The sequence below is a fragment of the Balaenoptera physalus genome, assembly GCF_965194825.1.
Source record: "Balaenoptera physalus genome assembly, chromosome: 7".
Taxonomy (NCBI): Eukaryota; Metazoa; Chordata; class Mammalia; order Artiodactyla; family Balaenopteridae; genus Balaenoptera; species Balaenoptera physalus.
The window spans coordinates 69,909,543-69,926,372 of NC_138886.1; the positions used below are offsets into that span (position 1 = coordinate 69,909,543).

The 16,830-nt window shown below is 35.2% G+C and overlaps 1 protein-coding gene across 2 annotated transcripts in view; it reads left to right on the forward strand.

The window, feature by feature from the left end:
* The window catches only part of FOCAD (focadhesin), a 309,592-nt gene that overhangs the window by 136,120 nt on the left and 156,642 nt on the right, over positions 1 to 16,830 (forward strand). For both annotated transcript variants that reach the window (XM_082470462.1, XM_082470463.1), the window contains exons 12-15: positions 6,436 to 6,540; positions 6,939 to 7,040; positions 7,568 to 7,698; positions 9,571 to 9,697. In XM_082470462.1, coding sequence (XP_082326588.1) covers positions 6,436 to 6,540; positions 6,939 to 7,040; positions 7,568 to 7,698; positions 9,571 to 9,697 — 465 coding nt within the window. The remainder of the gene's footprint in view (positions 1 to 6,435; positions 6,541 to 6,938; positions 7,041 to 7,567; positions 7,699 to 9,570; positions 9,698 to 16,830) is intronic.

Sequence of the window (16,830 nt, forward strand, 5' to 3'; positions counted from 1 at the left end):
AAGTGGGCACCCTTGCCTTGTTCCTGATCTTAGAGGAAACGTTTTTCGTTTTTACTTTTCAATATGATATTATCTGTGGGCTTTTCATAGTCATAGAGCCTTTATTATTTGGAGGTAATTTTCTTCCATTCTTAGTTTAGTGAATGTTTTTGTCATGAAAGTGTGCTGAGTTTTGTCAAACACTTTTTCTGTGACTATTGAGATGATCATGTGATTTTATCTTTCATTCTATTAATGTAGTTTATAACATTGATTGATTTTCATGTTGAACCATCCTTGCACCCCAGGGATAAATCCCACTTAGTCATGATTTTTGATCCTTTTAATGTGTTGTTGAATTCTGTTTGCTAGTACTTTGTTGAGTCTTTTTGCACCTGTGTTCATTAGGGACGTTTGCCTGTAGTTTTCTTTTCTTGTAATGTCTTTGTCTGGTTTTAGTATGAGAATAATGCTGGTCTCATAAAATGAGTCCAGAAGTGTTCCCACCCTTCAATTTTTAGGGACGAGTTTAAGGATTGGTGTTAATTCTTCTTTAAATGTTTGGTAGAATTCACATGTGAAGTTATCTGGTCCTGGGCTTTTCTATGTTGGGAGGTTTTTGATTGCTCGTTCAATCTCCTTCTTTATAATTGGTCTGTTCAGATTTTCTATTTCTTCATGATTCAGTCTTGGTGAGAAGTATATTTCTAGGAATTTAGCCTTTTCTTCTAGGTTATCCCATTTATTGTAGTATAATTGTATATGGTTGTCTCAAAATCCATCGTATTGTTATGGTATCAGTTATGTCTCTTCTTTCATTTCTGATTTTATTTGAGTCTTCTGTCTTTTTTTCTTAGTCTAGCTAAAGGGTTGTCAGTTTTGTTGATGTTCTAAAATACTAACTTTTAATTTTGTTGATTTTTTTCTATTATTTACTTCATTTATTTCTGCTTTAATTTTCATTATTTCCTTCCCTCTGCTAACTTTGAACTTAGTTTATTCTTCTTTTTCTAGTTCCTTGAGGTATAAGGTTAGAGTGTTTATTTGAGATACTTTTTCTTTCTTTTTTAAAATTGAAATATAGTTGATTTACACTATTACACTAGTTTCAGGTGTGTAACATAGTGATTCAAAATTTTTATAGATTATACTCCATTTATAGTAATTATAAAATATTGGCTAGAGTCCCTGTGCTGTACAATATATCCTTGTAGTTTATTTATTTTATACATAGTAGTTTGTATAAACTTAATCCCCTATCCTTATCTTGCCCCTCCCCCCTTCCCTCTTCCCACCAGTAATGACTAGTTTGTTCTCTATATCTGTTAATCTGTTTCTTTTTTGTTACATTTACTAGTTTGCTTTGTTTCTTAGATTCTACACGTAAGTGATAACATACAGTATTTGTCTTTCTCTGTCTGACTTATTTCATTAAGCATAAACCGTCCAGGTCCATCCATTTTGTTGCAAATGGCAAAATTTTATTCTTTATTTATGGCTGAGTAGTATTCCATTGTGTGTATGTATATATGTGTGTGTGTGTGTATGTCACATGTTTTTTATCCATTCATCTGTTGATGAGCAGTGTGTTATTTAGTTTCCATGTATTTGTGAATTTTCCTGTGTTCTTACTAATATTTACTTCTAGATTCATTCCACTGTGGTAAGAAAAGATACTTAGTATGATATCAGTCTTCTTAAATTTGTTATTTTGTGACCTAACATGTGATCTTTCCTGGAGAATGTTGTGTAGGCACTTGAGAAGAATTTGTATTTTCTTGCTGTTGGATGGAATGTTCTGTATATGTCTGTTAGCTTCATTTGGTCCACAGTATTGTTCATGTCCTCTGTTTTCTTATTGATCTTCTGTCTGGATGTTCTATTTATTATTGAAAGTAGAGTAATGAAATCTACTATTATATGTGTTGGTATCTATTTCTCCCTTCAGTTCTGTCAATGTTTGCTTTGTATATTTGAGCATACATATATTGCTCTGATGTTGGGTACATATATATTTATAATTGTTTAACTTCCTGGTGAATTGACTCTTTTATCATTATATAATGTTCGTCTTTGTTTCTTGTGACAGTTTTTGACTTAGTCTATTTTGTATGGTATAAGTTATGCTATCCTTGCTTTCTTTTAGAGGTTACTATTTGCATAGAGTATCTTTTTTTGTGATTTTATTTTTAGTCTATGTGTGTCCTGAAATATAAAGTAAATCTCTTATAGACAGCATTTAGTTGTATCTTGTCTTTTAACTTTTAGCCACTCTGTCTTTTGATTGGGGAGTTTAATCCATTTACATTTAAAGTAATTATAGATCAGGAAGGATGTAATATTGCCATTTTGTTAACTGGTTTTTGTCTGAATTATAGCTGTTGTGTCCCTCTTTTCCTCTCTTTCAGTCTTACTTTGTGTTTTGTTGATTTTTTTGTAGTGAAATACTTTGATACCTTACTCATTATCTTTTGTGTATCTTCTATAGCTATTTTCTTTGTGGTTGCCATGGCACTTAACTGAAACCACCTTACAGTTATAATAGCCTATTTTAAGCTGATAATAACTTAACTTTAATTGCATGTAAAAGTTCTACTTTTTCACCCCCCCACACACTTTATGGTATTGATGTCACAACTTACATCTTTTTATGTTGTGTATCCATTAACATATCTTTATAGTTAGCTATTTATATTTATGTCTTTATCTCCTATTCTGGTATTAAAAGTGACATATTACAGTATTCTATATTTTTCTATACATTTACCTTTATCACTGAGCTTTATACTTTCCTATATTTTTATGTTGCAGTCTAATGTTCTTTCCTTTCAACTTGAAGGACTTCCTTTAGCATTTGTTGCAAGGGAGGCCTAGTGAATGAACTCCCTCAGCTTTTGTTTATCTAGAAAAGTATTTCTCCTACATATTTGAAAGAAAGTTTTGCTGGATATAGTATTATTAGTTGGCTGGGTTTTTTTTGTTTGTTTGTTTGTTTGCACTTTGAATATATCATTCTGTATGCCCGTCTGGCCTACAAGATTTCTGCTGAGAAACCTGCTGATAGTCTTATGGGAGGGGTTTCCTTAATGATTCCATCATTTGAAATCAAATTTTTTAAATCAAGGACTTGAATTCTGAAGGAGGGAGAGAAAACATTGAGTTGTATGAAACCAGGAGGTCTCGAGACAGTGAATTATAGGGCACTTGCCAGCTTATTTTAAATTTAAGGTAAAGGCAGAGTATTCATTCTCTTTTTTTGCTTCCAGAGAATAGAAGACTCAAGAGCAGAGGAATCAAGAGCCCATAATGACAACTCAAGTAAATCAATAAATACACATATATGTCTTTTCATTTGGAAAACAACAGCTCAGACTTCATGGAAAAAATGTTTTCCACACATATATATCTATATCTGTGTTTTCCTAATGAAATAACACCTATTTTGTTTTTCCATTGATTTGAGAATTTAATATGAACTAGAATAGCCTCAAGATCTAAGTCTAAGATTATTTGCTGTAAAAATTTCCCACTTTGTTTTTTAATTTCTGAACTTACCAGAGAAAACTAAACACCCTTACATACTTCTTTAGGTCTGAGGATCATGAAGGAGGTGTACTCTTTAGCATAAGTAGAATACTTTCTTTCTTTCCTGACAATAGAATTAAAACATTTGTTAAAAGCCATATAATTAAATACACTATTTTGTAAAATGCCTCTATATGTACTGATTGCCCTTCTCAGAACTAAGAATCTGTCAAAGTGTCTTGGTAGAGATCTTCCCAGAAGGAGTAATTCATTGAGACCTGTGCAGTGCAATCTAAGATAACCTTTTTTAATTAAAATGGGGAATTAAAAAGCCAATTCAAAAATTTGTTTCCTTTTGTTTGCTCAGGGTGAGGGTGCTGGAACTTCTGTTCCAATAGAGCCCCAGCAGTTGTTAAAAACATCATAAATTCTGGCTGTGTGTTGTGTGTCTGTAGCCATTACATGTGTAGCTCCAAATGCCGCTGTGGTATGTGATGGTCAGGCCCATTAATGAGTCAGTGTTTAACTGTCACTTTTTTGTTGGTAGGGTTATGAGGATTTTTCTTTTTCCTTCTTAAGATTGGATTAAAATAGATGTCTTCTAAGCTTAGAAGGAACAAGTTTTCTAAGACTACAGCAGATAGAGGAAATTTATCAATTTCTGGGCAACAAGCTTGTCAAATGCACTATAAGGAAAATAAAATTTTTTTGGCATTACATTTTGTGCCATCAAGTAGAGATCCTTGCTCATAATAGGTGTTCACTTAATGATATTAAAATATAGTTTCATATATTTATTAAAAATATATAAATAATAAAATATACATATAAATATATATTTATAATATATAATTCACATGCCATTTAATTAATTCATTCAAAGTGTACAAAGTGACTTTTAGTATATTCATAGAATTGTGCAAACATAATGACAGATAACTTAAGAACATTTTCATCACCACCAAAAGAAACATTGTACCCATTAGCAATCACTCCCCATTTTCTCCTACACCTCTCCGATCCTAAGCAATTACTTTCTGTCTCTGTAGATTTGCATATTCTGGACATTTCATATAAATGGATCATATAATATGTGGGCTTTTGTGACTGGCTTCTTTTACTTCACTTGATGTTTTCATGGTTCATCCATGTTGATTCCTTTTTCATGGCAGAATAATATTCTATCGTATGGTTATACTGTATTTTATTTATCCCTTCATCAGTTGATGGATATTTGGGTTGTTTCCACTGTTTGGCTATTATAAATTATGCCTCTGTGAACATTCACATGCAAGTTTTTGTGTGGATATATGTTTTAATTTCTCTTGGGTCGGTACTTAGGAGTACAGTTACTATATCATATGGTAATTCTGTTTAGCCAGTTGAGAAACTGTCAGACTGTTTTCCAAAGGGGATGCACCATTTCACTCTCCCACTGGCAGTGTATGAAGGTCCCAATTTCTCCACATCCTTGCTAACACTTGCTATGGTTTCAAGCCATCCTATTGGGTATGAAGTCATGCATCATTTGATTTTGATTTGCATTTATGTCGTGGCTAATGCTAATTGAGTATCTTTTCGTGGTTTTTTTGGCCATTTGTTTATCTTCTTTGGAGAAGTATCCTTTTAGATCCTTTGCTCTTTTAAAATTGAGTTATTTGTCCTTTATTATGGAGTTGTACGAATTCTTGATATATTCTGGATGTAAGTTCCTCATTAGATATATGATTTGCACATATTTTCTTCCATTCTGTGTGTTCTTTTCATTTTCTTTATAGCATCTTTTGAAGGACAAATATTTGTAATTTGATGAAATGTTTTGTTTTCTTTTGTTGCTCATGCTTTTGGTGTCATATCTAAGAAGGCTTTGCCTAACTCAAGGTCACAAAGATTTACTCCTATATTTTCTTTAAGAGCTTTACAGTTTTTGCTCTTACATTCAGGTCTGAAATCTATTTTGAGTTAATTTTTACATGTGGTGTGAGGAAGGGGGTCCAAATTAATTCTTTTGCATATGGAAATACAGTTGTCAAAATCAAACACCATTTTTCAAAGAGACTCTTCTTTCTGCATTGTATTTTCTTGGCCTTTCTGTCTAAAATCAATTGACTTAAATGTAAGGATTTATTTCTAGACTCTGAGTTCTGTTTCATTGATCTATATTTTTATCCTTATGTCAGTACCACACTATTTTGACTGCTGTAACTTTGTAATAAATTTTGAATTTGGGAAGGTTGAATCTTCAAACTTTGTTCCTTTTGAAGATTGTTTTGGCTCTTCAGGATCCCTTGTTTTCAAATGAATTCTAGGATCAATTTCTGAATTTTGGCAAAGAGGCTACCTGGGATTTTGATAGGGATTGCATTGAATATGTAGATGTATTTGGGAAATAGTACCGTTTTAACAATATTAAGTCTTTTGATCCACAAATGATTTTGCTCTTCTTATTTTATTGTGTCATGCATAGGGATTGAAGTATGAACATGGAGGGAAATTTTTGTCCATTAACCCCCCTACATTACAATTGGTTTTAATTATTTTACATTGGGATAACCATTGAATATTTTACTATGCTACTCATTAGAACTGTAAGCTTCTTTAGGGCAGGATATATATTAATTATTTTTGTATTGCTGAGAGTTAATGTCATAGTTGTTTAAGAAAAGCATTTTTTTAACACCAAAAAACCCCTGTAATATGTATATGTGTATAAATGGATAGAACAAGGGCTCACAGGTAATTATAAAAGAGATAGAATATTAGCGGTACTATGAAATTACCATTAATAACAAATGGCTAACTGACATTTTTTTAGGCTTTTAATTCATATATATTCATAGTATTCCTTTGGAGAAAAATGAAATAATGATTGCTTTATAGATTAATTTCTTTTAAAAGGCATAATTTATACGTTCTTTAAATTCATTTTAGGTACCAAATCTGATTCCAGTTTTGATGTTCAAATTAGGAAGACCACTGGAACCTGTGTTATACAATGATATCTTGTATACTTTGCCTACACTTGGTGTTCACAAGGTTTGTATATTAAGCAACTTACTTTGGGGCAAAAAGAAAGTGAGACATGAATTTTGTTTGTTGTCATGTGAAATTTTGACCCTTTAATTTTGCCGTGATCACTGCTTCCCTTGTTGGGCCAAACATTTTTGTTACAATATTTAAGAATTAATTTTTAAAAATCATTTTTTCATCAAGTTTTCCCATTGGCTATTGTCTGAGATTGGGTCTTTATGCCCCCAGAATTGCTAACTAGCTCCTCCCAAAGCTATCTCCAACCTCTGAGAAGATGGGTAATACTGTAGTAAGCTTCCGTTTCAGTCTTTATTTTATAATCAGAGGTTTTTAAGTTCCTTTGGTAACCTTGGGGTTATCCACATTTGCATTTATGAAACCGAAGTTTCTTCAATGTTTCCTAGGTGTGCATAGGACAAATTCTACGAGTAATTCAACTTCTTGGAACCACTCCGCAACTAAAAGCTGTCACTCTGCGCTTGTTGACTTCTTTGTGGGAAAAACAGGTAAGCTCAGATATACACTTGTATGAGTATTAAGCATGTCCCTTTCACTGAAGAAAGCTAATTTTGTCATTATGCATGACACTGCTTTGATATAGTAATATTAGTGAGTGACATCAATGATTGCATTGAGAAGTTTTGATTTAATGTGGTGCTTTTGATCTATAATGCAGTCAGTTGTGATTGACTCTCAGAGAGAAATTGAGAATAGAAAATAATCTTATTTCCTTAATTCTGAAATTTATTTTTCCATTTGTGTGGAAAAAGTGATAGAAATATAAGTGATTAGAGCCTTTGTAATTAGAGTGAGATTTTGCCACTTTTTTCTTGTTTTATGAAATGAACAGTACATGGATCTGTAAGAAAATCCCCAGCAATCATAACAGCATTCTTTTTTTCTGATTAGATGAAACACATTGTAATTTGCAATGCAGATGTAAGATTTAGAGGTGAAAATGCTGCATAAAAGGAGACAATTATTATTCAACTCAAGTTGTGAAATTACCTTTTTTGTGAAATTGCCTTCTTAGGATCGTGTCTATCCTGAACTGCAGCGTTTCATGGCCATGTCCGATGTGCCCTCTCTGTCTGTGGGCAAGGAGGTCCAATGGGAGAAACTGATAGCTAAAGCAGCATCGATCAGAGATATATGTAAGCAAAGGTAAGACATGCTTGACCCTTGGGAATGTATATCATGATATATTATTTTGCATTTAATTTTTTTATTGCAAGCAAGAAGCGAGGAAAGATAGGTAGAGGATGTTTGAGTAAGAATAAATGAATATTAAAGTCAAGTTGTCTGATTGTAAAATTTAGCAACATCAGACAATAACTTTGAGTAGCAGGCATGTCTTTTCAGGTCTAGACTTATATCTAGGTTTAGAGGCTATTTATATATCCTTTTCTGTGTAATAATTTAATGTTGTAATAAAACATATGATGTTACATTTTCTATTTTTCTATATATAAATTCCTGAAACCTAAGCAGTGGATTATCGGTCAAACTGTTCTTTCTTATATTCTCCCTATGTTATGCTTGATTTTTATAAGATGTTTTAATAGAGCAGGCCTTATTTGTAACTCACTGAATGGAATTAATAGGAATTATTACAAGGAGGGAAATGACCTTGAATTCCTGTGTATGCTTTAGGGTTTAGGAAGACATGAAGATGTTAGGGAGATGACTCTGCTGTTCTAGGTTATGGGTTAATAACTAGGCAGGAGGTGACAAGACTGAAATAACACTAAGCAAAGCTCCACCTTGCCAGATTTCTATTTTCTTGAATTAGGGTAAGGCCAAAATCTTAGAGAGGAAATAGATTTGATACATTTGAAATGAGTTATAATCCTGCAGTTTCATATATTGATTGAGCCACTGCACTGTAGAATTCTTGGAGCATCATTCTCACTTTTGTCAATGATGACACTGTGAATGGTACTTCCTGAAGCTGTGCAAGGAATGGGTTGGCCCAGATGCTGATAATGTGGATGATTTCGTTTCAAGTAAAATCTTGGATTAGAATGTATTTAAGCCTCAGCAGTTCTGCCTCTTTTCTAAGCTTCAGCCTTTTGGCAACACAAAAAACATCTTAGTCTGAAGTTACACACGTGTTAACCCAAGACTTAAGAGATTAGATTCTCTTGAGGTATTGGCATGGAAAAAAATTTAGAGATGATAGCCGACATTTTAGTTTTACATACTTAAAGCTGAGGCTCAGGAGACGTTAAACATCAGACCAGATCAGAGTCTGTTGAAAACTTATTCAGTGAACCTTTCAGTTACCATCTCGAGATCCGTCAAATTTCTCCAGTTTTGTTAAATGATTTCCATTTGGCAGACAGTGAAGCAATAGAATTCAGTCAGGCAATTTTTTCAATTGATATTTTGTTAAAAAGAGAGAAGCATTATATTGCTGAGGGGTTACAAAGAATGCAGACCTGAGCATTTCTTTATGAAGTTAAAAGCATTCTGGGGATAGCACAATATATGTGGGATAGAGGAAGGAGAGGAGGATGAGTGAGTGAATCCAGCACAGTACCTGGCATGAAGTTAGTGCTCAGTCAGTTATAATTCATATTATTATTATTTTTATCATCATTATCATTATCGTCATTATTGTGATAGGCATACCCACTTTAGTTTGTAATACTGCTATGACCAATCATCTTCTGATCTCATATCCCTGGCTTTACTGATGATCTCAATAAGGTAAGTCAGTTCTTTTCACTATTATTATCGACTTGAGTTTTTGCCAATTCAGACAATAGGTTTTGTGATTCAGGGAGAATAAAATTTGTTAAGGAGTGTCTTCTTTTTTGGGTAGTAATACCAAAAATGAGCCTGAAGTTACAGCAGAAATGATGAAGATGCAAATCTTTGAACAAAAGCATATGGTATTATTAGTTGAGGGTCAACGTTTGATAGGCACAAGAGTAAAGGAAAACATTAATGTTTTTGTTCAGGCAAAAGACCTTGGAGTAGTAATATAGTTCTTTGGCTTTAATCTTGTGTCTAAACTGTCATTTCTTGTAGGCCATATCAGCATGGTGCAGATATGTTGGCAGCTATTTCCCAGATGTTGAATGAATGCACTAAGCCTGACCAAGCTACTCCAGCAGCCTTGGTGTTACAAGGTCTTCATGCACTCTGCCAGGCTGAGGTGGGCTTTTTTGAGTTGTTTTGTATAATTTGGAAGAAAATAATTTACAAGGCATTGTAGTTACAAGGATGTAGGAGATTTTTTGTTCAGAAGAGTGAAATAAGACAGTCTACTTTACAAATTCTTTGTAGAGGGGAGTCTTGAAACATGTAGACTTTTTCTAGAGGCTAAAGAAAACCAGACTTTAGATTCTTCTTGTTGTTATTTATTTTTGTTAATATAGAAGGAGAAGTATGCTTATAGGAGAACTCTTGAGTATATTTGCTTCTTTGTTTCGTGATTAGAGAGCCTTAGAAGCAGAGGAGGTAAGGAAATCGGCATGGGCCAGTGGCAGTTTTATAGCCAGCAAAAACTTTTGTTGGCTTGAAGATTGGCAAAGGATCCTTTCTTTCCTAATGATCAGACTGGGTAGGATGGACTGATATTAGAACCGAGTCTCTAAATCATCTTCTGAACTTCAGACTGCTCCCAAAACTATAGCACAGCAGAGGAAATCTTTAATCTTTTGGAGAAATGTGGTAATTACATCAAAGATCATTCATTGACCTAACAAAAGTTTTTTATGTAAAAAAATTTTTTATGCAGCCTTGTAAGCTGCTTTATTATTGTTTTTTAATGGAAGTATATTTGATTTACAATATCATATTAGTTTCAGGTGTACAACATATTAATTCAATACTTTTATAGATTATACTACCTTTAAGTTATTAAAAAAATAATGGCTATATTTCCCTGTGCTGTACAATATATCCTTGTTGCTTATTTATTTTATGCATGGTATTTTGTGTCTCTTAATACCATAGCCCTACCTCCCCCCTCCTCCCTTCCTTCTCCCCACTGGTAATCACTACTTTGTTCTCTGTATCTGTGAGTCTGTTTCTGTTTCGTTATATACAGTCATTTGTTTTATCTTTTAGATTCCACAGATAAGTGATAACATAGAGTATTTATCTTTCTGTGTCTGACTTATTTTACTAGGCATAATATTCTGTAGGTTCATACACATTGTTGCAAATTACAGAATTTCATTCTTTTTTATGGCTGAGTAATATTCCATTATGTATGTTTGGAATATACACGCACACACACACACACACACACACACACACACACACATCATCTTTATCCATTCATCTGTTAATTTAGAGGAAAGTCTTTCAGCTTTTCATCATTTCACCATTGAGTGTGATGTTAGCTGTGGGTTTATAATAACTGACCTTTATTATGTTCAGATATGTTCCTTTTACACCAACTTTGATGAAATTTTCTATCATGAATGGATATTGAATTTTGTCACATGCTTTTTCTGTGTCTATAGAGATAATCATGTGATTTTTTTTAAAAATTGGGGAATAGTTGCTTTACAATGTTGTGTTAGTTTCTGCTGTACAACGAAGTGAATCAACTATATGCATACATATATTCTCTCCCTCTTGGGCCTCCCTCCCCCACCATCCCACCCATCTAGGTCACCACGGAGAACCGAGCTGAGCTCCCAGTGCTATACAGCAGGTTCCCACTAGCTGTCTATTTTACACATGGTAGTGTATATATGTCAATCCTAATCTCCCAGTTCATCCCACCATCCCTTCCTGTGTCCACATGTCTGATCTCTACCGCTGCATCTCTATTCCTGCCCTACAAAATGGTTCATCTGTATCATTTTTCTAGATTCCACATATATGCATTAATATACAATATTCGTTTTTCTCTTTCTGATTTACGTCACTCTGTATGACAGACTCTAGGTCCATCCACATCTCTACAAATGACCCATTTTTGTTCCTTTTTATATCTGAGTAATATTCCATTGTACATATGTACCACATCTTCTTTATCCATTCATCTGTCGATGAACATTTACATTGCTTCCATGTCCTGGCTATTGTAAATAGTGCTGCAATGAACATTGGGGTACATGTGTCTTTTTGAATTATGGTTTTCTCAGGGTATATGCCCAGTAGTGGGATTGCTGGGTCATATGGTAGTTCTATTTTTTGTTTTTTAAGGAACCTCCATACATACTCTACATAGTGGCTGTATCAATTTACATTCCCACCAACAGTGCAAGAGGGTTCCCTTTTATCCACACCCTCATTGTTTGTAGATTTTTGATGCTGGCCATTCTGACCAGTGTGAAGTGATACCTCATTGTAGTTTCGGTTTCCATTTCTCTAATAATTAGTGATATTGAGCATCTTTTCATGTGCCTCTTAGCCATCTGTATGTCTTCTTTGGAGAAATGTCTATTTAGGTCTTCCACCCATTTTTCGATTGGGTTGTTTGTTTTTTTGATGTTGAGCTGCACGAGCTGTTTGTATATTTTGGAGATTAATCCCTTGTCAGTTGCTTTGTTTGCAAATATTTTCTCCCATTCTGAGGGTTGTCTTTTCATCTCATTTATGGTTTTCTTTGCTGTGCAAAAGCTTTTAAGTTTCATTAGGTCCCGTTTGTTTATTTTTGTTTTTCTTTTCATTACTCTAGGAGGTGGGTCAAAAAAGATCTTGTTGCGATTTATGTCAAAGAGTGTTTTTCCTATGTTTTCCTGTAAGAGTTTTATAGTGTCTGCTCTTAACATTTAGGTCTTTAATCCATTTGATTTTATTTTTGTGTATGGTGTTAGGTAATGTTCTAATTTCATTCTTTTCCATGTAGCTGTCCACTTTTTCCAGCACCACTTATTGAAAAGACTGTCTTTTCTCCATTGTATATCCTTGCCTCCTTTGTCACAGATTAGGTGACCATAGGTGCGTGGGTTTATCTCTAGGCTTTCTATCCTGCACCATTGATCTATATGTCTGTTTTTGTGCCAGTACCATACTATTTTGATTACTATAGCTTTGTAGTGTAGTCTGACGTCAGGGAGCTTGATTCCTCCAGCTCCATTTTTCTTTCTCAAGATTGCTTTGGCTATTTGGGTCTTTTGTGTTTCCATACAAATTGTAAAATTTTTTGTTCTAATTCTATGAAAAATGCCATTGATAATTTGATAGGGATTGCATTGAATCTGTAGATTGCTTTGGATAGTACAGTCATTTTCACAATATTGCTTCTTCCAATCCAAAAACATGGTATATCTCTCCATCTGTTTGTGTCATCTTTGATTTCTTTCATCAGTGTTTTATATATAAATTTGGATTTTTAAAATTTCTTTTTCTTCTCTGATTGCCATGGCCAGGACTGCCAAAACTATGTTGAATAATAGTGGTGAGAGTAGACATCCTTTTCTTGTTCCTGATCTTAGAGGGAATTCTTTCAGTTTTTCACCATTGAGAATGATGTTTGCTGTGGTTTTGTTGTGTATGGCCTTTATTATGTTCAGGTAGATTCCCTCTATGCTCGCTTTCTGGAGAGTGTATATCATAAATGGGTGCTGAATTTTTCAAAAACTTTTTCTGCATCTACTGAGATGATCATATGGTTTTTATTCTTTAATTTGTTAATATGGTGTATCACATTGATTGATTTGCGTATAGTGAAGAATCCTTGCATCCCTGGGATAAATCCCACTCGATCATGGTGTATGATCCTTTAAATGTGTTGTTGAATTCTGTTTGCTAGTATTTTGTTGAGGATTTTTGTGTCTATGTTCATCAGTGATATTGTTCTGTAATTTTCTATTTTTGTGATGTCTTTGTCTGGTTTTGGTATCAGGGTGATGGTTGCCTCGTAGAATGAGTTTGAGAGTGTTCCTCCCTTTGCTATATTTTGGAAGAGTTTGAGAAGGATAGGTGTTAGCACTTCTCTAAATGTTTGATAGAATTTGCCTGTGAAGCCATCTGGTCCTGGTCTTTTGTTTGTTGGAAGATTTTTAATCACGATTTCAATTTCATTACTTGTGACTGGTCTGTTTATAGTTTCTGTTTCTTCCTGGTTCAGTCTTGGAAGATTGTACCTTTCCACGAATTTGCCCATTTCTTCCAGGTTGTCCATTTTATTAGCATATAGTTGCTTGTAGTCGTCTGTTATGATCCTTTGTATTTCTGCGGTGTCGGTTGTAATTTCTCCTTTTTCATGTCTAATTTTATTGATTTGTATCCTCTCCCTTTTTTTCTTGATTGGTCTGGTTAAAGGTTTATCAATTTTGTTTATCTTCTCAAAGAACCAGCTTTTAGTTTCATTGATTTTTGCTATTGTTTTCTTTGTTTCTATTTCATTTATTTCTGCTTTGATTTTTATGACTTCTTTCCTCCTACTAATTTTGGGTTTTGTTTGTTCTTCTTTGTCTTCTTGCTTTAGGTGTAAGGTTAGATTGTTTATTTTAGATTTTTCTTGTTTCTTGAGGTAGGATTGTATTGCTATAAACTTCTCTCTTAGTACTGCTTTTGCTGCATCCCGTAGGTTTTGGGTCATCATGTTTTCATTGTCCTTTGTTTCTTTGGATTTTTTTATTTCCTCTTTGATTTCTTCAGTGATCTCTTGGTTATTTAGTAGTGTATTGTTTAGCCTCAATGTGTCTGTATTTTTTTTACAGTTTTTTTTCCTGTAATTGATTTTTAATCTCATAGTGTTGGTCGGAAAAGATACTTGAAACGATTTCAATTTTCTTAAATTTACTGAGGCTTGATTTGTGACCCAGGATGTGATCTGTCCTGGAGAATGTTCCGTGTGCACTTGAGTAGGAAGTGTATTCTGCCACTTTCTGGTGGAGTGTCCTGTAAGTATCAATTAAGTCTATTTGGTCTGTTGTGTCATTTGAAGCTTGTTTTTCCTTATTACTTTTCTGTCTGGATGATCTGTCCATTGGTGGTAGTGGGTGTTAAAGTCTCCCACTATTATTGTGTTAATGTCAATTTCTCCTTTTATGGGTGTTAGCAGTTGCCTTATGTATTGAGGCGGTCCTATGTTGGGTGCATAAATATTTATAATTGTTATATCTTTTTCTTGGATTGATCCCTTGATCATTATGTAGTGTCCTTGCTTGTCTCTTGTAACATTCTTTATTTTAAAGTCTATTTTATCTGATACGAGTATTGCTACTCCAGGTTTCTTTTGATTTCCATTTGCATGGAGTATCTTTTTCCATTCCCTCACTTTCAGTCTGTATGTGTCCCTGGGTATGAAGTTGGTCTCTTGTAGGCAACATATATACTGGTTGTGCTTTTGTATCCATTCAGCCAGTCTGTGTCTTTTTGTTGGAGCATTTCATCCATTTACATTCAAGGTTATTATCAATATGTATGTTCCTATTACCATTTTCTTAATTGATTTGGGTTTGTTTTTGTGGGTCTTTTTCTTCTCTTGTGTTTCCTGTGTAGAGAAGTTCCTTTAGCAATTGTAAAGCTGGTTTGGTGGTGCTGAATTTTCTTAGCTTTTGCTTGTCTGTAAAGCTTTTGGTTTCTCTGTCGAATCTGAATGAGATCCTTGCTGGGTAGAGTAATCTTCATTGTATTTTTTTCCCTTTCATCCTTTAAATATATCCTGCCACTCCCTTTTGGCCTGCAGAGTTTCTGCTGAAAAATCCACTGATGACCTTATGGGGATTCCCTTGTATGTTATTTGTTGCTTTTCCCTTGCTGCTTTTAATATTTTTTCTTTCAATTAAATTTTGGTAGTTTGATTATTATGTGTCCTGGTGTGTTTCTTCTTGGGTTTATCCTGCATGAGACTCTGTGCGTCTGGACTTGGGTGGCTTTTTCCTTTCCCATGTTAGGGAAGTTTTCGAATGTAATATCTTCAAATATTTTCTCAGACTCTTTCTCTTTCTCTTCTTATTCTGGGACCCCTATAATTCGAATGTTGGTGCATTCAGTGTAGTCCCAGAGGTCTCTGAGGCTGTCCTCATTTCTTTTCATTCTTTTTTCTTTATTCTGCTCTTTGGCAGTTATTTGCACCATTCTATCTTCCAGCTCACTTATTCGTTCTTCTGCCTCAGTTTTTCTGTTATTGATTCCTTCTAGTGTATTTTTCATTTCAGTTATTGTGTTGTTCATCACAGTTTGTTCTTTAGTTCTTCTAGGTCCTTGTTAAATATTTTTTGTATTTTCTCAATCCGTGCCTCCATTCTATTTCCAAGATTCTGTATCATCATCTACTATGATTACTCTGAATTCTTTTTCAGTTAGGTTCCCTATTTCCTCTTCATTCATTTGGTCTTGTGGGATTTATCTTGCTCCTTTGTCTGTACCATATTTTTTTGTCATCTCATTTTTTTTGATGGGTGCAGCTATGTTCCTGTCTGGCTGGTTGTTTGCTGTTAGGCTTCCAGCACTGGAGTTTGCAGGCAGTTGGGTGGAGCCAGGTCTTGATGGCTGGGAAAGCTCACACCAATTAATACTCCCTTGGGCCTGAAGTTCTCTGTCATTCCAGTGGCTCGGACTTGGTGCTCCCACCACTGGAGCTCCGGCCCGATGTCTGGCCTGAGAACCAAGACCCTGCAAGCTGTGTGGTGTGGCAAAAAAAGAAAAAAAAATGTAACAAACCAAAAGGAGCAGAACAATAAGAAAGAATAAAAAAATAAAATTAGAAAAATAAAAATATATTAGAAAAATAAAAATAAAAATGAAGCAACAACAAAGCAAAACAGAACCGCAGCAGAAAAAAGAAAAAAAAAAAAAGAGGCTGGAAGAAGCCTTGGGCGGGTGGGGCTTAATGTCAGGACCTGCCTGGCTGGAAGAGGCCTTTGGGAGGCCGGGCTTAGGCTCAGGACTCATGCAGCCAGAGGAAGCCCCAGAGGGTGGAGGTTCAGGCCCAGGATCCCAGCATTCTTGCTGGGGCCCGAGCGGGCAGGCGACATGCTGGCCATGTTCCCCTCCTATCCCCCGAAGATCTCTCCTGATCCCCACTGATCCCCTCACTGGGAGTGGGCCCCTCCGAGCATGGGAATCCCTCCTATCCCACAGCTGCCCCTCAGGGGCTGGTCCCGTCCCACCTCCACTTTTCCTCCCCACCTTCCCTCCCCACCTTCCCTCCCATGTCCTCAGGACCCGCCCAGCTGGAGGGGCCCTGGAGGGCAGAGGTTCAAGCCTGGGACCCCAGCAGACTTGCTGGGGCCTGAGCAAGTTGGGGAGATGCTGGCTGTATTTCCCTCTGATCCCCCAATTCCCCAAAGGTCTCTCTCCGTCCCCGCTCATCCCGTCGCCCTGAGTGGGCCCCTCTGACCGTGGGAGCCCCTCTCCTCCCCCAACCACCCC